This window comes from Alternaria rosae (assembly GCF_020736505.1).
Source record: "Alternaria rosae strain MPI-PUGE-AT-0040 chromosome Unknown BKA58scaffold_1, whole genome shotgun sequence".
NCBI lineage: Eukaryota > Fungi > Ascomycota > Dothideomycetes > Pleosporales > Pleosporaceae > Alternaria > Alternaria rosae.
Window position 1 is genome coordinate 153,439 of NW_025763570.1, and position 20,323 is coordinate 173,761.

The following is a 20,323-nucleotide window of genomic DNA, read 5'->3' on the forward strand; positions in this document are numbered from 1 at the left end:
TCGCATGGCGGAGTTCACAAATCCCGCTTGGCGTATAAATTGTTCCGCCCGACACTAGTGAAAACCCGCCGCACTGATTCTGTTCAGATGGGGTGGCGCTTTTGCCGGCTGGTATGTCATGCATACTTGTACATGAATACTCATCGATGTTTCACTGTTGGTATATCTCGGTAGAAGCCATCAAGCCATATCGCTATGCCATAGAGGCCGTAAGCATGATCAACCCACCCATGCTGTCCGTACCAGAGCACCATTCGGCCCAGCAGGCCGCACTACGACTAGATCTACTCGCGTGAGTTTGAGGAGGTGCCTCGTTATCTAACGGAACACATGGCAACCACGCATCTTGGCAGGACAACCGACCCTGGTCCAGCTTGACGATCTCACCGTCGACAGCCAGTGCAAATGATACTTCTTCTTGCGGCTCATTTTGCCGTTGTATTTGCCACTCATTCGCATCCCTCGCTTCCCAGAGTTGCCGTTTAGATGGCAGAGGCGCGATTACGAACTCAGTGGGCATGTCGCACATGGCTGCTGGGTCGAAGAAGACGAGCTTGTTTAGGATGCGATAGATGACTGCGAGTCTGTCAGAGCTGTTAGCGAGTGGATTCTGGAACGGCGCTGGGGATGATCAATGTACCTTCGCCTAGATTCTTTGTAGACCCAGTCTTGCCAGCTGTTATCTGATTTGCTGCGACATGGTACGTCATGCATATAACAATCGAAATCGTCGCGAGAAAGCTGTATTGCCACGAGCTAGGATCGAAATTGTTAGAGATGCAACTTGGACACACGGGTGCAGTATACTCACGATGACCGCCCTCTCTAAAAGATAGTCCAGATTATTGTGCTCAGTCTCGCCTTCGTCAAGACGAATCAATATGTATATTGAAAGCGCTTGCATAGCACCAAGTAGCTCCCATTTATTGAGGGATTGGTTCTGGTCACAGATGCGTTCACACTCGATTCTCACGTTCCGCCAGAAAAACTTCCGGCTTCCCTTGACTCCATTCGCCATCATAAGTATCAAGGCTATGCAATTCTCAAGCGGCTCAGTCGTTGCGCCTTCATCCGTAAAAGACACGTAGCTCGGGTGTATGAAAGGTGGCAGGGTATTTTGTCGCAGCATCAGCGGGTAAGATTTCAATGTGTAGAAGACCAGGCTGGCCGCTCTTTCCGCTCCCTGGTGCGTCTTCGGCCGTTGTATCATTGATCGAACGTTCAAACTAGGGGCCGGTGAGATGGAAAAGCTTAACAACTGCTGTCTCTGGTTCCGGTCCCGCGGATGAGTAGGTGCATTCTGTTCGTGGGAGATTGAATCTTTTGTTTCCAGTAACAATGGAGAGGGCGAAGTGATCGTCGGGCTGGTTGATGCCGCTGAAGATGGTGTGACTAGAGGAAAAGTTGACTGAGACGTAGGTAGCGTGTAACCATCAAAGGCCGTCATATCGTCGAGGCTCCACGGTATATCGTCGAAGAGTATGGGGACATCGCTGCCTGGTGTAGTAGCTTGGAGACCATGAGTTTGATCGGCCACTGTTGGCACGGTCGAATTTACATGACTGTCACGGGGACTATACAGATCGTTGGACGTAGCTCGACGCCCAGTGTCACGCTTTTGCCTTGCAGATTTGGACGGGTATTGGCAGATGAGACCCTTCTGAATGCAGCGTGAACATCCGGGTACTATATTATCACAGGCGGTCTTCGACTTGGCGCAAGCAACACATGATCGCCGTCTCGGCACTGATGCTTTCGTGTTGGACCGACAATAGTATCCATGACGTTTCAACGTTGATTCTTCGCAAACAGTCAGTCTGATGACCGTTGTCGCATACTTCGAGCAGCACGTTAAAGACACTGACGTTTGGTGAAAGGCTTGTTGCACTGGCGGCACCAAAGCACGCCCGCAGGTATCTGCTCCGCCATCTGGTGTTGATCTGAAGGCGGTGATGAGGGTTCGCGATATTCACAAGACAGATAACGCGGAACAAATTGAAGGTAACCAGGTGCTTGGATGGCGCGACACAGGAGCTTGACTAGGTATGTCAAGCACAATCCTTGGAAGCCTAGAGGTCGAGGTGGGTGTGCTGACCCGTGCGGGAGTGACGCGCCCCACCTGCATCCTTCGGCCGGTACAAATTGTAATTCTCGGCTCAATCAACATGACACCTCGGTAGCCTGCTGCTGCCTGTAGTGAGTTATGGTAGTGCGGCGATGCTTTCAAGTCCTCATCAGATTGCTGCAACGCTGCACGTAATTCGATGTCATCTCAGCTTCCCTGGGTGTGAAGCACATGGGTTTGTTTGATTGAACACTAGGTAAACTACCTAGTTCTCAATTGAATGAATGTGTAAAGAAAGACCGTGTAAATAAATAAAGATTGCCCTTAGACCATATCCCAAGTTCCTCCCCCAAGTTCCAAAGCATCTCTCCATCCTCCTCTAGCTGCGGTAGTTAACCGTGACATGGCACTTATCACAGTTACCAGTTCCATAGCTCCCATGCGACTTTCCACAGTGAGCCAAGATGTACTCCGCCTTTTCCTTGATAACCGAGCCCCTCACTGCCTGCGCACCAGAGCCGTTGGTTGCATACTTGATGAAGCAGCTACCCTGTGAGAACTCCTGGCCGTCGTTGTAGTTGGCATTCACGTCGATTCTGGCGATGCCAACGTAGCATTCGCTCAGATTGGGGGAGCGGCTGGAACCGTCGCAGCTGAGAGGGTTAGCATGGTTGAGGCTAATGGGGAAAGGAGAGCACGTGGTGTGAGAAGGGGTAGGGAATGGAAAGTGGCTTACTTGTCGGAGTAGGCCAGAGCAGTGCTGCTAAGAGCAAAAAGTGCGAGTGCGATTTTGGCGAACATGGTTGCTGAGTGTTTGTGTTGGTATCGGATGGAAGGTTGATGTGGATGATATCTTTCAATCACCGTGCAGACGCAGTATTTATAGACGAGATGCTCTTGTACTGGAGGACCTGCACACGCCGGCCCCCATCTTACTACACTATACTATCCTTACCGTTTTGGCGACGAGGGTCTCCGAGGAGGTGTATCACTGCTGATGTGCATAATGACCTAAGGCATGCGTGTTTGTAATGAGGCCTCCCACATTCTTGATGGAGGTGCTTCGGTCACAACTCCGATCTGGAGATCCTGTTTTCTAAAGTGTTCGTTAGATAACCCTAAGAATTCTTTCTTTTTGTGATGTGAAGAGGGAACAGCTAGTGGAAGCTTACAGATCATGGTGCTTGAAAGCGGAGGTTATCTCAGACGCAGTACACCTTCTTACTTGGACATCGACGCGGTAGTCACGGCCGTGCGTTATGGGATGTATGTGAGAACTTACATCACATTGCTAACGAGTGATACAACAGGAAGGTCCTCCGGTTCTAGCCAAAAACGTATAAATGTGTCAAAAAACACGTCGGCTTCGGAGGAGCGTCGATCAAGAATAAATGCCTGATCCGGTCGATCGCAGAATCCAGCAGCACAAACTTGTAGCACATCCGGTATGATGGAGTTAAACGATGATAATACGGTGTAAGCAAGCCGGTTGTATATTGTTTTATTGGCCAGGTTCGTAGTGGTGGGTGGTAAAAGTTTGCGGGCCGTAGCGCACATGCGTACGGCCGTACAGCCCCGGCATTAGCCTACTAAAGGTGCATTAGTATCCGTTCAAAACACGACAAGCTTTGAAAGGGTCTGCCAAAAGCGTGTAGTTCCGAGGCGCGACGCAGCCTGATGCGAAACCACAGTTGCTTACGCATCAAGCTCGGCGAAAAAGAGCATCAGTCTGACTCGGACTGCAGCCTGGTGTTGCTCTGTGATGGTCATCTAGGCTTTGCGTCAAGCTGACGGTTGTACCGATACTCAAACAGAGTTATGGTAGGACTTCCAACAAGCTATGGAGAAGCATTGCCCAGAAACGGCCAAGCAAGGGACGCGAAGTGGTTTACACTAAGACTGTCGAGAGTAAAAGGCGGGGTATTTTGGGCCAGATACATTGAGTGGATCTCGAGGCGAACCTCTAGTACTGAATAGTCAGGTGTTTGTGATCAAGAGGCAGCAATGGGCTGACATCGTGCAAATAGCTGCCAGGCTGCGGCAGCACGGCCCCCCGCGGCGTCGTAGACTAGAAATAATTTCCATGATTGACCTAGTAAATATGCAGAGTGTGTGAACATATCGTGTGATTAGTGATGGAGAAGCTGTCTGTGCCGAAGCCAAGATGCACTCGTACCTGGCCACGGGAAAGACCTTCCTCCGTGCGATCTCAATTGGATTGAAAGTTCACCGGTATCTTGTTTCATTCCACTCTTCGTGCAGATTGGACTACACTGGAAATCTGTATTTTCTCGCACGTACCAAACACTGCAGAATTCAAGCCGGAAACGTACAGATGTGGTCATGGTGGCATTGACTTCGAAGGAGAGCCACATATACGGTGCAGAGCCTTGTCCAGAAACGGCCGCATAATACTATCTATCGTCAAGTCCATTTGGAAAATTCAGTAGCACGTTTGACCTGAAGCGATACGGCGTGGTACGATACGGAGTACGGCGTAAGCAGGCCTTGCGTGTAGTGCCCTTGTTGGCCAAAACTCACGGCCGTGAACGGTGAAGATTCCGGAGCCGCATTACGGGTTCACTTTCCTGAGACTAGCTTAATCTGCGTGCATTTTCATTAGTAACAAAACAGCCACAGCCTCCGTTGTGTCAGCTCAAGGCATGGTACAGAAGCACTACATAGCCTGATGCGGCTCTGCAAGTTGTTTCTGCATAGGGGCGGCCCGCAATGCCTTGCCACACCGACATTGTGGGAGCGCTATTATAAGACATGTAAGAAAGCTGTGGATGTGTACTGACCAGAAGCGGCCGCATGGGGACACAAGGCTGCGAATGCCAAGTCTGACTGTCCTCTAGCAGCCACCACAGCACTTTAATGTGCATGTGTAAGGCGGGGGTCTGAAGCGACATGTGCGTTGGATCGATCTGACGGGACGCCTCAGCATATGTCGTTGGGTATTCGTGGTCAGCATGAAGTGATAGGCTGCCAGGCGGCGGCACGGCAAGACGCGATATTGTAGGCTGGGTCAGGCTGAGGATGGCGTCTTGCCTCGTACGATTCGAATGGGGTTGGATGTGTCATGGGTATCTCATTTCATTCGTCTCTTCATGCTGCTGGAACCATACCAAATACATAGGTACTGTCCTCTCAGCCTTCCAGCGCCTTTGTCCGTCCATTCCTCTTCCTCCAACTTTGCACACCTCTGTCAATCTCATCTCTTGTCACACCGTCTTTTATAAGCTGCATAGTCACACCCAGAACCTCCACATTCTTGTTCCTGCTCTCATCGTCGAAAAAGAGCATCTCCTCGTATTCGATTCCGCTGTCTCGATGTATCCTTTGAAAGTGCGTCGTCTTGCTACCAGGATATATTTGCATGTGATCGAAGTAGTCTATCGCGCGTGAGGAAGATCCATTTGCGCTGGGTATTTTGAGGAGCTTGAGCATTTCGCGACCGAGATCGGGGGCGCACGTGCGCGAGGCAGCGGCGATGAGGATGTTCTTGTGTTTGAGCTGTCGTTACGTCAGCTTTGGGATGTGAATGGGTAGTATCAAGGTATCTTACTGCTTCTAATACGCCGCCAACATCGTTGTAGAACCCGAACCCCTCGCCATATTTGTCCTTGACCTTCAGGCCGCCCTCGACAGGCTTCAGCGGAGGCGTGACGTGCGTGTCAACCCAGAAGGGCCATAGCGTGTAGTCGAGGTCGAAAACGACAATTTTAGGAAGCGGTAATCCGTCTGTGAATGTTGTTGGCCATTGGACCTTCTCCGGGAGCGTTGTAGTGGTGGTCGTATCGGTGGAAGCCGACGAGGTTGCGCTGCGGCGGGGCATCGCGATCGTCGGTATGTGCGAGAAGGGCGCTTTGAGGAAGAGGGCCAGGATGACTGCAAACAAAGCAATGCTTAGGAAGCGTTGAAAGGTCAGAGTGGAGGTGCGCAGGGTGACTGTGAAAGCTGTAGCACGAGGCGCGCGTGGCAGAAAAAAAGGCGATGACGTAGACGCGTAGGACTGCCCAATTAGGCGCCAAGACACGTGAGAACCCCGTGGCACGCAACGTTAAAAACACACCTCACTATGAAATAGCACGATCGATCGTTCACTGGAAAAAAGCAAATGTGCTGTAAGATGGCATCAGCTCGTTCGCTTGCAAGTCCGCAGTCCCCACGGTACCCATTGACCGTCGTGAGAATAGGAGAGACGACCTGTATCACACTTCAGCATCCACTGGTATTCACTGCTATCATATAAGCATACGCAATTGCAATTCTCGACGCACCCTATACATAGCATATGCACAACATGAGGAACATGATGGTCTCGACCACTAGCGCAAGCATCCGTGAACTGCCGATGAACTCATCGCCTGGCCTGACCAGGACCATCCTGAACCTTGTCCGGCGCACCTGCAACCTTAATCCAGCTCTAGCTATTTTGATACTATTGCCAAGTGTATCAGGTCTCTTCGGGGCTAAGCGCACGATGCGCTCGACAACAAGAGGTACCTCGGTACCCGGAACCAGAGCTTTACGGACGCTCAGTACCCTTATCGCGCAAGTCCAGAACTAGATATGCAGCGCGATGGATGCAAAACACTGAAGCATGCAAATGTGCGATGACGATTGGGATGGTGGCCGTCTTGCATGTGTTAAAATGGGTTGCGCTGCACACCTTCCGTTCTAGTCGTCCAGCCACTGCCAGCCCCGCAAATAACGGGCAGCGGAAGGATTCCCGCCTGACTTCTGCCTGCGACAACCTCTACACAGCTTTCTCGAGCAATGTCGCCGTGATCCGACCACCAACGGGCTTCAATGGCGGCGACCTGTGCTCGTCGTACAATTCTTCACCGCGACCAAAAACAGCACCAGCTCGTTACCACCCCACGACCCGCAATTGCGCAGCCTCCGCTTCTGCGAATCGAGGCGTGCCCCATTGAAATCCAGCGCAACAACGGGTGACACCACGCCAATCAATCGCCACAATGACCGACTTCCATGAGACAAGATCGCCCCTGACAAACGAAAATGTCCAAGCATGGGCGCGTGCGAATTTTGCCGCGTCCTTTCGCGCCTTGCCGCGCGCCGCAAGACTGCATTGGATCCAGTTCGACGAGAGCTTCACCATCAGTAGAGCCATCTGGCGAGGGCTCGGTCGCTCCACCCACAAGCAATTGCTTGTCATCGGCGGATATGCGCCAGGCCCCGCGGGCGACGACGATGAACCCATAGATCGGGTCACCGCGCACGTCCACGAAGATGAGGCCGAGGTCAGCTTTTATCGCATTACCGAATTGGAGGACGGCGCACACGAGTTGCAAGCTGTGAATAGTACCAGTACTGTTGCTTTTCATGCACCTTTTTGTGATGTTGGAGACGATACCGGAGGCTCCAAAGCCATCCATCGTGTTTCGGCCCTCATTCTCTACTATTTCTTGGCTGCTGGCCACGTGAAGGAGTTATGTCGGACAAGATCAGATCCTACCATGTTTACCAGGAATTTTCGAGACGCATGTTTGTGGGTGCAGAACGAGGGGGAAAGACCATTGCTGCCGCCGTCGAGGAAATCAGAGCCCAGTACGCCCATTGAAAAGGATTCGATGGCTGTCCGGCCAAAGCGATCATCTACCGTCTGTATGTCGATATTGATTGTCGTTTGATGGGTGAATGTACTGACCAGAGACAGCATCGTTATCGAGATCCATAACCGAAGAAATCCAGCCGCCATCCATCAAACGCGCAGCAACAGACAACTTGAGTGTCAAGATCAAACGCGAACGCGATGAAGACTACCCCAGCATTGCATCGGCTATTCGTCCGAAGAAACATCGCCGCACCGTCAGCGAGCAAATTGTCCCACCCTCGAATCTCAAAGACTCAACATCAGTCCCATCACCGTTATCCATTCTCAGTCCACGCAGTCCAGCACCAGAGCGCGTCAATCGCGCATTAACAGATCGAATTCAACATCTCAAAGATGAAAATGCCGGTCTCAAGGCCTCAAATACCAGCCTAGAAACAGAAAAGACCGACCTCCAAAAGCGTATGGAAAAGGAATCCCACGCATACCGAGGACTGCAAATCGAATCCGACTCCCTGAAGAAAGAATCCGAGAACATGAGAAAAGAAATGATGGCCATGAAAGAGCGGTTAGAATCCGTCGAAACATCAGGCGAAAAGCTGCGGATAGAAGTCGATCGATTAACAGCGGTGGAAGAAGCAAGCAAGGAACTACGGAAAGAATTAAGAAACGAAGTCGAAAAGCTCAGAGGTAGAGTCGAGAGAAGCGAGAAAGAGGCCGAAAATGCAAAAGAAGAGCTTTTGGCTGTTAGAAGAGGGCTGACGAAAGAGCTGGGAGAGGCGGTCAAGAAGTGGGGTGCTTAAGCGACAGACGTGTTGGGGAATGCGCTGGCTGCTGTTTCTTTTTTGTTCTGGTCAGGAGATGATTTTGGTCGGCGGCTTGTGGAAGGAAGTTGTACATGATGTGCAAGGATGGTTTTAGGGCATTTTTTTGGTTTGATGAAGAAGCGGCATCCTCGGCGTATTATTCGGCGTCTTCATTTCTCCGTCGATAACATTGAGAGCAACTCGCAATTTCAACAGGAACATCACGTCAGCGTTGTTTTTGGGGCTAGGATTAGAGAGGTCACATGTTTGATGGCTTTATTGATGCTGATATTAAGATATCAGTAGAGATCTGAACCCCAGCACCTTGGCGGTCTCATCTTAACTCTTCCTTCAGATCCGAAAAGCTTACTCGACATTATCGATGTTATCTCCACTTCTGCTGCTATAACAGAAGTATAAGAGTCCATGAATACATACTCCATCGACGCATCTTATGTTCGCGCCCTGATAGGCTATACCTTCCTCCAGAAATCGGTTATCCTGAATTGTTTCTTGTCCTCAATCACAGCCTGGAAGTCGATCCCATCCTCGTATCCGTCCTTGTCTTTGTCCTCGTTCTTGTCCTCGTTCTTGTCCTCGTTCTCAACGTCTCCCTGAACTTTATCCACAATCCCTTCCTCACCCTTCACCTTCTTAGCCCTTTGCTTCCTCACTTTCCAAAGCGGCATCCCAATACCCTTGCTCTCCACATCTTCCGTCGCAGTCGACCGCCCCATCAGACCATTGTACTCGTCGTACTCGTTACTCGCCAGGATCCAGCGCTTAGGGTGACGAATGCCCATCTCGCCTACCAGTCCGTCCCCAGCAACTACTTCGTACTTGTGCGGCCATTGGTTTTCGTACTTGAGCTTACGTAGTTTATCTGTCTTGCGGAGCGCTTCGGCGTGTGCGGCGGTATAAGTGTGCTTCTTACCTATGAGCTTCTTATGCGCGGGTGTGGTACTAGGGAGGAAGTTCCAGGCGAAGTTGATCTGCTTGGTCTGGATACGTTGGCCCCTTCTGATGTAGTCGCGAAGAGCTTGTTTCTCGATATATTTCCTTGAGCCTCTATCGCCCAGTCGCACGTGCTGTACTCGCGCAAAGCGAAAGAGCTCTGCCGTTTTGTACCACTTTCGCTTTGGTGTAGAGTCGTATTCGTCATACTTGTTGAAAAAGCGAGCGGGTGGATCTTCATATTCTTCTTCGCAGATGGCGTCCCAGTCTAGCGCGTTTTGGAACATGAGCCAGTCGTTCCCGCAGCCTTCTCCCATAGCGTCCAGGCTGTCTCGCAGTATGTCCACGACGCTGCGATACCTCTCGATCTGACTGCCTGTGCCGTCGTCGGTATCCTCGGACGCACCAGTAATTAATAGAGTGACCTTGTCGAACGGATGGAAGAGGAGTGCGCGCCATTCGGAGATTTTGCGACCCCAGCCTTCACTGGCGTCGAGCATGAGCTTCTGCCCCACCTCCTGACGACGCCAATTATCCTTCTCATCCTCGGGGATCATCGTAATCTCAGCGAGAGCCTCATCGAAGAAGCTGATATCCAAAGTGAACGTAACGGATTGCAGCGCCTTCCATCCCTGGTGAAGCGGAATACTTCCGTATAGGCTGATAGGATGCCCACTCTCTTTCTCAAACTGGTCGGAGAATTCATCGAAGAATACCTTCAAGTGGCGAGCCGCTGCTTCAGATAGTTCCTACGTCACATTAGCGATCAAGACCTATCGATTCTTCTTCAAAAACAACAACTCACCAGGCTAGCCTGTTTGCAAGCCAGCACCATACCACCGCAGTCATCTTCTTTCTGCCAGCGCTTCTTATATGGCAGAGGAGGAAGCCATTCATACAGAAAGTCGTAGATGCTCATACGTACGTCGCGGTTCAACAGGGTGAAGAACATGACGTCTTGAACTACCGGACTCGGTACGGATAGTGCAGCGTCCTGCATGGTCTTTGGTTCGATAGAAGGGTCGCTGAGGGCCGGAGTGAGCGCGCGCTCTGTCATGATGAGTCTGTTTTGCGGTTGATCGCTGCAAGTTTTCCGTTGGATAGTTTGAATCTAGGTGCAGCAAGCATGGAGTGAGTCTGGAAGAGTGATCGGGCATTATATAGAGGTAGGAAGCTCAGAAGAAGCGCGTCAGTGCGCTTGGAAACTGCTGCCTTGTCCAGAGGGGCAGACTAATTACCAGTGAAATGTTGTCGTAGAACAGAATTCGTTAAAGAAGAAGTCGTCCAAGTCTATGGTAAGGAAGGTAGGGAAATCAGACAAGTGTAAGCAAGAGACTCATGCGATACAGCTATACTACCACTCACATCCATTTTGTCGCGTTCGGTACAACTCACCCATCACCTACCGCCTTGTGCCGAACATCGTCACACAGCATGTGCCCACCTTCATCACCCATCACCACACATGTCTTCCACTCACACACATGTTCCTCTGCCAGCTGCAGGTACTGCCGTCATAGCACCCTTCTTCGCCCTGTCCTTCCGATGCGCTACCCTCCGCAACACCTCAACATCAGCCTGTATTTCTCGTGCGACAGCCTCTTCCCCGCGATCTCTGTGCTTCCTGTGGTTCGCATTCTTGATGTAGCTTGCACTGCTGTTTATAGCGCGGTCGCTGGTGGCGTGCTTTGAAGCCGCAAGACCGGGATGCTTGGTGAGGGCCGCGGATGTCGTAGTGGGGCTTCTGTGATTGCCTTGAGGAGCGGGTTTGCCTCGCTGCTGGGCTGGCCGAGGGGCTTTGGTTGCGGGCTTGGTGGGGGTGGGAATGTCGTCTTCGGTATCAGAGGCCCATGAGAGCTGAGAAGGGCGCCGGATGGGGGACTCTTCGTCTGCTGTCTTCTTGGTGGCAACAGTCTTTGAAGTCTCGCTGATGATAGTTGACAAGGTCTTACACTCGATGCTAGGGGACGGTGCTGATGAGGTAGAAGTGCGACCGGAGGGTACCTGCATCTCACTAGATCCTGCACTGGCTACTGAAGTGTGAGACGACTGGAGGCTGGGTGGAGGAGCAGGGGTATCGTCAAGATTGATGAGCAGATCCGATACTTGGCTAGCACGTCGAATGGTTTCCTGGACTGGCGCTGGCCGGGGCGTCAATCGTCCCACTGCACTCTGCTTAGGAGACGAGCTGCTCTTGAAGATACCACGCGGCTGCTGCAAGTCGTCGCCAAATAGATCAAGCTCTTCAGTCTTCCTCGATCGAAATGTCGAAATGTCGGGAAAGACTCTTGCTTCCGGTATCGCACCATCCTGATCCGCGTCTTCGTTCGCCGCTAGCCTTCGTTGCATCCAAGTAGGCGGCCTAGCAACGATAGCAGACTTCTCCTTCCACCACTTCGGTATGCCTCTGACAAAACCTAGTTCACGGAGTTTCTTGATGCCAGGCATCTCGTGCTTGAACTTGCACCCGATGGCCGTCCAGTCACATTCCCCTGTCTTCATCCAATGTGTGCAATACTCTTTCTTTGAAGGGTCGGGCTCGATGCCAGATGGGTGGGGGACGCGGTATCCGAGGCGCTGCGCATCTTTCTGGTAGATGGAGGCGAAGGTGTCGGTGAGCGACGACGGGCGTTCACTAGTAGCGATAGGTGTTGGACGAGGTGGCTCGGGCGAGTTTGCTCTCGCTGGAAGATGTTGTGACAGTAGAGGAGAGCGAGTGTTGCTTGCGGGCATCGTCTGCGGCTCGGCACGAACGTGATGATCTGGTGCTAGGTACCGTGACTTGGTGGTCGTAATCGAGGGAGATGAGAAGCTGGCTGTAGAAGCCTGAATGAGGAGAGCCGAGGGGGTCTCGTCCGTCTCTGAGCAAAGCTTCCAAGCTCCGTCTGAGATCTGGCGATGGGTCAACTGACGTGTGATTCCTTGGAGCTGGTATGGCAGCTGGTCTACCGGTACCAGCGGGACCATTACGCTTCCGCGAAGGAGATAGTAGCGAAGACCTTCCGGAAGTGCACAAGTACTACAAGCTTGGGTAGCCATATCGACAAACAAACACTAACAGAATCTTCGTTACCAGATCGCTGTGATGAACTTCCTTGGTGTAGCTGCTATACAAAGTGAAATGATTGAGATACGACTTGGAAGGGATTGTGAGACTCTGAGATCCGAATGGCTGTGTTCCATTATATTCGCGGTTGTGCGACTGTGCTCAAGACAGCAATTCGATGTCTCTACCCGACGCAACCAGTTTGCCGCCATCTGCAACCTTGCTTACCTGTCCGGCAAGCCATTGCTACGAATCGCGATGTCTAGCAGTAACCGGGACGATAAATGGATTGCCTGTGAGTTGGAGATTGCCTGCGAGTCAACCAGGGAGGAGACATAAGCCTACCTAGGTAGGATGTGAGTAACACGTCCTGGAAGTTTGTGATACAATGATTTGTCACAACCCTGTGCTGCGAGTAGGCGAAAGGCTCCACTAGAGCGTTGGCAAGCTGTGAGAGAAAAATGTGAATAATCGCAGTGTCGATGATAGGGGTCTGCCCTCGTGGCTTGCACAGCACGCAATCGGCGCCTAAGACATGGCGCAACGGCTGGCGGGATGGAGAACAGCGGTGTTTGCGCTTGCGATGCCGAACAACTCGCTCTCCGCACCTCAAAACGTCGATGTCGCGTTGCTATTGTGACGATCACGGTGACAATGACGAGTAGATTACAAAACTGAAAAGCCCCGAAGATGGTGTACCGCACTGCCATGTGGCTAGACCAGGTTACCCTCTCGCCCAACGGGTATCCCTGTGCCGATCTACCGCGGCACGGCAATCTCCGATCTGCCTAGACCCGCCTAACCACAACTTCAAAACATTAGACTGCTTCAACCCGCGTTGGGCCATCACGGCTTTCGGATTCGGGTCTTTGCCTTGGCCGTGGCAGCGCATGCCATGTATCATCATCCAAAGCCTGAAGCCGCCGCTACGAGTCTACCTCCGCATCTCAACGGTTGGCCATCGAGTCGGTAAGGGTGATGTCTGCACAAAGTCAATCTGCAGATCTACCATCTAGTCTTCCGGCAGTTCATGTCTCAACCGAACATGTCGAAAGTTATTTGCATGATATTAACCGTGTGGCGCGTTCTGAGAAGATGCCTCCGTGTTGAGATTGGCAGCTGGAGCATGCAGGCTAGCAGGCCGCCATCAAAGGTACCGCTATTTCGCAACGAATAGACCGCCCGGCACATCGTTCATGACTCGGCAACGAACGCGATCTCCAATAGTGGGTCGTTGGCTTCCACTGGTCTTGCGCGGCAGTGCTTCTGGCCAGTTTCGGAGACTACGCGCGTGGGACGACTATCAACGGTCCCTGTGCTCCAGGGTCTGATAGTACTGGAGCCTTCCTCGGCATCCTGTTGTTTGTCGATGAAGTTTTCGAACGCGTAAGATTCGGTCAGCAACAACTGGGATGAATGCCTGCCAGGAGCTATGAGAGAACGCACCACCATAACGGAAACACAACCAAGCTCCAATAGCCGGAAACCACCCCAGCTATGACCAAAGACGACCGCAGTCCCGAGGTGTTCGCTATTGCTGGACTATTCTTCGTGCTGACCTGGACAACTGTCTTGCTACGGATCTACGTACGCGCGGTCCTGATGAAGACATGGGGAAAAGATGACTCGTACATGGTTGCCTCACTAGTAAGTCGTCACGTCTCATGTTCAATAGGAAATTGTGCTGATCAAGCTTGTAGTTGACGTTCACCATATATCTCCCATGTCAGATCATTGCCGCGATGCACGGAACCGGACGCCACCGATGGGAATTGAGTGATAGTGATGCGAAGACAGCACTCTTGGTCAGTCTAACGTTCTTATCGCATCATCTAACATCTGACTCGATACAGTTCTGGTACCTGTGCGAGCTGTTCTACGTAATAGCGAACTGCCTGCTCAAATTTGCCATCGGCTACTTCTACCTGCGGGTCGCGATTGAGCGCTGGCACATCTGGGCCATCAGAATACTCATGCTAGGCACTGTACTATGCGGTCTTGTCTACTTCTTTCTAGTCTTGCTTCAGTGCATTCCTAGTAAGCATCAATCAAGCGCTCGTTGTCACATTCGCTAATGGATGTAGTTTCTGATTTTTGGAATGTGCATCCCGCCTCAGCCAGATGCATACATAATGGGCCAACTCTGGCCATTACCTATGCCCTCGCCGCCATCAACGCAATCGCTGATTGGGCATTCGGCTTGCTACCTTTTTTCATCGTCTGGGGGTTAGAGATGAGGACCAAGACAAAGCTATTGGTAGCAGGTATCCTTGCATTCGCAGCGATTGGAAGCACCGGTACAGCCATCCGTATGGCATACATTCATACACTCGTTCAAGGCCCCGACTTCTTATATGCCACAACCGATGTCGCCTTGTGGAGCACTATTGAACCTGGAATCGGCATTACCGCAGGGAGCATCGCTACACTCCGCCCGCTCGTTCGCCACTGTCTATGGAAGATGGGTCTGGCCGACGCACCTCGTGAAGAACGAGGTCGCAACTACTATCCTTCAGAAGAAGGTGGCCGTAAACGCAAACATCGCCGCGGATATCGCCGCAGCTTGAGCCCTTCTGATCTGGTGCCTACAGTTCCGGGCAATATGACCACCGTACAGATCCACGGACCCCAAGACATAGACCTTGAAGAGAACTTGTCTCCACCGAAAACCGTCATCACAGACTGGGACGTCCCGGAAACCCCGGAAACCCCGGAGGGTCAGATCATACATACTGTCACGGTTCAGCAACAATACGAAGGCCTTGCGAGGCTTCCTGAGGCACCCCCGAGGCTCCAGTTGCGCGATAGCCTCAGACACAGTTTCACTCGCGGGAGTATTCTGAGCCTTGGCAAGTTCCGCGTACCTTAGAGGACTTTCAGAATGAGTACCCAATATCTCCTCGCCATCTCAGTATCGCAAGTGGGTGATAATCTCACCTCAAACGCATGAAAGATACATCGTAGACACGCCGCAGATACACAGTATCACAGAGACTACGTTGTCTCATCGATCCACCATGTCGCGGCGCTTTGACGGACACGCGGCCCAATGTCACTGGATCGGTCGTCAGAAGAAAGCGTGTGGTTGTCGAACTGTGGCGTCACCTGCACGAAACACAATTCACCAACGCTGGCTGTCATTCATGTCATCTACAATCCTATCTCCACCCACCGCTCCTGAGCTCTCAGTCTCACTCGCGAGCTTTCGCTATATCGTCACGATCTCGACGGTGCTTGTTCACCTGCACTCTAGTATATTACTAGTATCAGCAAATTCAACGTCAGATAGCCATACTGATCACAGTATGGCTGAGAACTTCACACCATCGACGAACATTCGCATTCAGTCCCGCAATCATATCTCAGTGTTAGATGACGATCTAGCGGATCTACCACCCAACAAAGACGTCCCAAGTCAGTTTCGCAACCACGCCCCAACAGCAAACCGCGAGCTACCCGTCCTCCTACCCAACAAAGAAATCCTCGCCTCCGCCATTCACAGGACAAACATCGTCCGCTTCATCCACCTCCTCTCCCACGCCAAAGCGCTAATCACCTACCACGGCCCCTACACCACCCTCCCCGCCACAGCAGTCTTCTCCCGCTCCCTTCGACCACCCAAACCACCCAAACCCCCGTATTCTTCCTCCTCCCCAACCCTCACAAACTTCGCCCTCTCCCTCGCCGCAGCCCAAGACAGCACCTACAGCGCCCAACCCGCCAGCTCCGCAAAAGACGACCTCAATCTCTTCACCCTCCTCTGGGACAATTCCATCGCCGTCCTAGAAGAGATCCTCTCCCGCGGCTCCCTACCAGGCGAGTCTTTCGGCTGGGGTATCTTCGGTCTCGCGGCGGGGTATATGCATCCTCCTACGCCTTCCCAAGATCTCAGTGAGCAGAACATTTTCCTGCAAAATAAAGCTAGGTTACATGCTGCGCTTTGTATGATGCCTTCGCTGGAGGGTGATGGGCCGAGCGGGAATGGGTATATGAGTATGGGTATGGGTATGGGGAGTGGGAGGAGGACGACAGAAGGATTGACAAGGGCGAGGAGGGATATACATACCCTGGGCCATATTCTGTTGTATGAGTTTAGGAAAGGGGAGTGGAAGAGGGTTAGGTGGGGACATGCGGTTAAGGTTGCGGAGAGGTGGGTTGGGGCTTCTGGGTCGGAGAGTAGGGAAGGAGAGGGGGTTGGGAGGGTGGTGAGGAAAGAGGGGAAGGAGGAGGCGAGCGAAGAGGTAAGGAGGGAAGAGTGGAAGAAGAGGAATGGGAAATGTGTTACTTTTGAGTTTCCTTGACGTCTTGGACGTGGATAGGGATGATGTGTTTGACAGCTGAAGGGGTGATATGAACCTAGAAACTAAAGCAATTAATGAAGTACAACGTACCCATCTCCAACCCCTACCATACAACTACATCGCACATCCAACTCCCCCCATTACCTACACCCTCTCATTCCCTTTCTCCCCCACAACCTTCCTCGGCACAGCCAACTTCTCCGCCACCTTCTTAACACATGCTTTCCTCTTCCAACACCCCCGATACCACTCATCCAACTTCGCAAACTTGGCCTCCTCCCAACCCTCCCACTCCCGAACCAACACATGCACCACCGGCCAAACAAACGCATCCGCAATACTAAATCTACTCCCCGCCACAAACGGTCCCCCGTTCCTCTCCACAATCTCTTCTAGTCTCGCTAGTTGGTTTGCCAAATTATCGTCGGTGGTGGTAGGGGTAGTGCCCCCCTCTCCATCTCTCCGCCGGTTCTGCCAGACCTTGAAGATCTCTGATGCCAAAAGCATGATAGGAAACGCATTCGCGCTCGCCAAATTCGCGGAATGACTCTTATCAAGTGGGTGATGCCGATCCAAATACAATAATATCCCCATCGCCGTACAAATTTCCGCATGCTGGACATCGACATCGCGGAACGTAATCTGTCTGTCTCGTTCGAAGCTTTTATCCAGATCCGGTGCTTCAACAACCGTATACGGCACTTTTGTTTCCGCAAGACAAATAAGAACCTGCTCGTTCTCCACGCTGTTGTTCGACAGGAATAACAAGGGCGTATCGTCGGCGGAAGGCGTGTCGTGCAAATGCAACACATCAAACCCCTCGCCATACCACTCCTCCCAGTCAGTCTCGCTCTCATGGTTCTCCCGACTAAACGCCGTTATCAACTTCTTGCTTTCCGCGTCGTCGTTCGAAATGATATCAGCGGCGTCACGTTGGGTTTTCGACGTCGCGCCTTGGCCCCAGATGATGGTGCTGCGGAAATCGAGGTACGTGCCGATGTGGCGGAAAGTCAGGCTAATGCGGATCCCGTTGTATGCGTTTTCGGTCTCACTGCGTTCGGTGAGCAGGCGCTTGTCGGGTTGGATGCCGTGCAGCCATTTTGCGTTTGAGGCGAGGCCGAGGATGAACATGGAGTTGTGGGGGAGGGGTATGCGCTGGGTTTCGCGTGTCGAAGACGCGCGTTCGCTATCTTCCTCTGACTTTGACTGTGGCTTCTTGGTGCGGAGGCGCATTGTGCGTTGCGAGCCGAAGCTTACGTTGACGATGGAGGAGCCTTTTACGATGTCAAGTGTCTTGTCCGAATGCTCGGAGATGAAGTCGTTTCCGGAGCGGTAGAGTTGGATTAGGACGTGGTTCAGTGGGTGGCCTACGAGCTTCTCGGCTTGCTTTCGTATGACGTGGACTCTTGGGGAGAAGCGCATTAGTGGTAGGGTTTGGTCTGATGGGTGGCGGTATACGGGCATTGAGCCGTCGTCGCCAAAGGTACCCTGGCAGCATACTAGACGGGGCACTTCGCCTTGCTGGTGTAGCATCTTTTGCCATCGTACTTCGTTGTAAAGTTCGGTGAAGATGATGTCCTTGAGTGGTTTCGATGGTTCAGATGGGTGGAAGAAGTCGATGGGGAAGAAGTCATGGATGATGCGTGAGTCACCTTCTGCAATGTGATCGCCAGGTCCCAGGACGGGCAACGTTGCGAGTGACTGCAACTTGGGCGGCTTGCCCATCGTGACGGCTTTTGCAGGTATCGTTGTTGATGATGGCGGTTTAGCTTCTGGCGTGCTCACAGCAGATTGTTCTGGCTGTGCGGCTTCTACAGTGGGTTGCTTGATTTCCTTGTCGTCTTGCTTCGGGGTGGTAGGGGCAGGCTTTGCAGAACTGATGGACCCTCTCTTTGACTCAGACCCCGAGTCAGACTTTGGTGCCCTAGTGAGTGACATGCGCACGCGATCCGAGAGTTCAGTCAATCTATTCTTCTCCTTCTCGTCACCCCCAGCCTTCGCAGACAATGCGGGTACCGAAGTAGCATTCTTAAGCGTATGCTGCTTGCCTTCTTTTTGTCGCAAATCGGCCACACTCCCAGCTTTCGCAATCTTGGACATTCTCTGATGGTCAGCCGATGCAGACGGTAGTATGACTGTCGGTGCCGTTGTGATTGGCGGAGATGGATCCTTCGTAACCTGGGTCGCAGACGTGCTAGGCTCACTGCTTGCATCTTCACCATCTTCCTTTGATGCTTCTCTATCCTTTGCCTTCTTCTTGCTCTTTCTATTCTTCCTCATTCGAACTTTTGACTTGACAAGTTCTGGCTTGTCCCCTTCTGTCTTATCTTCCCCGGCACCTGCAGCACCCTGTGCGGCCCTCTTTTCTATGATGTCCCTTGCGAGAGACAATTTGGCCATGCGCTCCTCCATAGTTTGCTCGCTCTTTGCGCCCTCCGCAGGCGTTGACGTCTTTTGCGCAATTATCGTCGTATCCTCCTTCAGTATCTCTTCACTGTCGACCAGATACGTGCTGAAGAAGTCTTCCATGCGCTTCAGCGCCAGTTCATGTCGGTTTTCCTTGCGGAAGCCCAGGCAGTCTTCTATGACATGAATCTTGACGCCATGTCGCGCTGCATCAATGACAGTCGCAAGCACAGAAACATTGGTGATGCATCCGCAGATGAAGAGTTCGGTGATGAGTCTTGCGCGCAGTGTCATGAGCATGTCGGTGCCCTGGAAGGCGGAGTAGTTGGTCGTTTGTATCACAACATCTGCGGGTAGCTCGATCTGCTTCGCGATAGCATCTGCAAACTCGGCGCCACGCGTTTCGGGCACGCATGCTGGCGTTCTCTTCTCGCTCTTCAACAGGAACAGCTCTTCGTCTTCCTCAGCCTTGGCTTTTGCGACTTCTTTTGGCAGCGTCTTTCTTCGTGCCGACACGCGTTTCAGCAGGTCTAGTGCGCGTTGCTTGTGTTTTGAGGATCTGGATGGCGCGGGCGACGCTGTTTCCTTGGCCAACTCTTCCTCAGCTGCTTCATTGTTGTTTTCCTCACCATCGAGCAGCCCTTCTACAACAAGCGTGTCTCCTGCGCCTGTGTCAGCGCCAGTCGCAATGCGATCGGCTTCATATAGCGTCTGGACCCAAATGACATTGCCGCTGAGCTCTCTGAATTTTGGGATCAAAGTCTGGATGCGCTCCAGAAAGCCCGTCTGGGTGTCAACGGGAAGTCGTCCTTCTGATGTCACAAAGTCGTTCTGGAGTCCAACAAGAACAAGGGCTTGGTGCGTTTGGAACTTGGGTTGATTTTGGGACACAAGGTCCATCAAAGACGCCATGTTGGAGGTCATCGTGTCAGGAACGCGAACGGCTAGGGTTGAACGCGGAAGCGACAAGTCTTGGCATCAATGCTAGTGAGCAAGAGATTGCCAAAGACAGGGCTTTCTGAATACGAAAGCAACTGAAAGGCAATGGTTGGAGTGCTGGTGTTCACACTTCCGACGACAGCTGATATTTGATCACGGGATGCAAGCAGGATAAAGCCAAGAGCGCGTTAAGTAGATTGAGTCAAGACGCCGCATCTTCGGGCC

At 52.2% G+C, this 20,323-nt stretch overlaps 9 protein-coding genes across 9 annotated transcripts; 3 read left to right on the top strand and 6 right to left on the bottom strand.

Annotated features, from left to right (window-relative positions):
- Positions 1-16: 16 nt before the first annotated feature.
- On the bottom strand, positions 17-2,036 carry BKA58DRAFT_723 (uncharacterized protein). The gene is made up of 4 exons (XM_046175804.1): positions 1,866-2,036; positions 812-1,800; positions 641-756; positions 17-584 (listed from the first exon to the last, which is right to left on the bottom strand). Exons 1-4 carry the CDS (start codon positions 1,927-1,929, stop codon positions 194-196), a joined length of 1,560 nt encoding a protein of 519 aa, XP_046030206.1. The 5' UTR covers positions 1,930-2,036; the 3' UTR covers positions 17-193.
- A 408-nt stretch (positions 2,037-2,444) lies between these two features.
- BKA58DRAFT_433114 (uncharacterized protein) lies at positions 2,445-2,866 on the bottom strand (the record flags this gene model as incomplete). Its single annotated transcript, XM_046173160.1, has 2 exons — positions 2,445-2,718; positions 2,802-2,866. 2 exons carry the CDS (start codon positions 2,864-2,866, stop codon positions 2,445-2,447), a joined length of 339 nt encoding a protein of 112 aa, XP_046030207.1.
- Positions 2,867-4,926: 2,060 nt separating this feature from the next.
- On the bottom strand, positions 4,927-6,107 carry BKA58DRAFT_770 (acid phosphatase-domain-containing protein). Its single transcript, XM_046175884.1, has 2 exons — positions 5,634-6,107; positions 4,927-5,581 (listed from the first exon to the last, which is right to left on the bottom strand). The coding sequence occupies exons 1-2, from the start codon at positions 5,901-5,903 to the stop codon at positions 5,216-5,218; spliced, it is 636 nt and encodes a 211-aa protein (XP_046030208.1). The 5' UTR covers positions 5,904-6,107; the 3' UTR covers positions 4,927-5,215.
- Positions 6,108-6,844: 737 nt separating this feature from the next.
- BKA58DRAFT_785 (uncharacterized protein) lies at positions 6,845-8,664 on the top strand. The gene is made up of 2 exons (XM_046175904.1): positions 6,845-7,699; positions 7,752-8,664. The coding sequence occupies exons 1-2, from the start codon at positions 7,051-7,053 to the stop codon at positions 8,447-8,449; spliced, it is 1,347 nt and encodes a 448-aa protein (XP_046030209.1). The 5' UTR covers positions 6,845-7,050; the 3' UTR covers positions 8,450-8,664.
- Positions 8,665-10,463, bottom strand: BKA58DRAFT_445455 (uncharacterized protein; the record flags this gene model as incomplete). Its single annotated transcript, XM_046174140.1, has 2 exons — positions 8,665-10,155; positions 10,212-10,463. 2 exons carry the CDS (start codon positions 10,461-10,463, stop codon positions 8,926-8,928), a joined length of 1,482 nt encoding a protein of 493 aa, XP_046030210.1. The 3' UTR covers positions 8,665-8,925.
- Positions 10,464-11,089: 626 nt separating this feature from the next.
- Positions 11,090-12,445, bottom strand: BKA58DRAFT_297109 (uncharacterized protein; the record flags this gene model as incomplete). The annotated part of the gene is made up of 1 exon (XM_046166892.1): positions 11,090-12,445. A coding segment is annotated over one exon (1,356 nt), but the record flags the coding sequence as incomplete, so codon positions are not given.
- A 1,504-nt stretch (positions 12,446-13,949) lies between these two features.
- On the top strand, positions 13,950-15,321 carry BKA58DRAFT_406893 (uncharacterized protein; the record flags this gene model as incomplete). Its single annotated transcript, XM_046171991.1, has 4 exons — positions 13,950-14,099; positions 14,153-14,257; positions 14,306-14,489; positions 14,537-15,321. 4 exons carry the CDS (start codon positions 13,950-13,952, stop codon positions 15,319-15,321), a joined length of 1,224 nt encoding a protein of 407 aa, XP_046030212.1.
- Positions 15,322-15,757: 436 nt separating this feature from the next.
- On the top strand, positions 15,758-16,753 carry BKA58DRAFT_304685 (uncharacterized protein; the record flags this gene model as incomplete). The annotated part of the gene is made up of 1 exon (XM_046167023.1): positions 15,758-16,753. The coding sequence occupies one exon, from the start codon at positions 15,758-15,760 to the stop codon at positions 16,751-16,753; it is 996 nt and encodes a 331-aa protein (XP_046030213.1).
- Positions 16,754-16,825: 72 nt separating this feature from the next.
- BKA58DRAFT_880 (uncharacterized protein) lies at positions 16,826-20,167 on the bottom strand. Its single transcript, XM_046176092.1, has one exon. It carries the CDS (start codon positions 20,081-20,083, stop codon positions 16,898-16,900), a length of 3,186 nt encoding a protein of 1,061 aa, XP_046030214.1. The 5' UTR covers positions 20,084-20,167; the 3' UTR covers positions 16,826-16,897.
- Between the last annotated feature and the right edge of the window lie 156 nt (positions 20,168-20,323).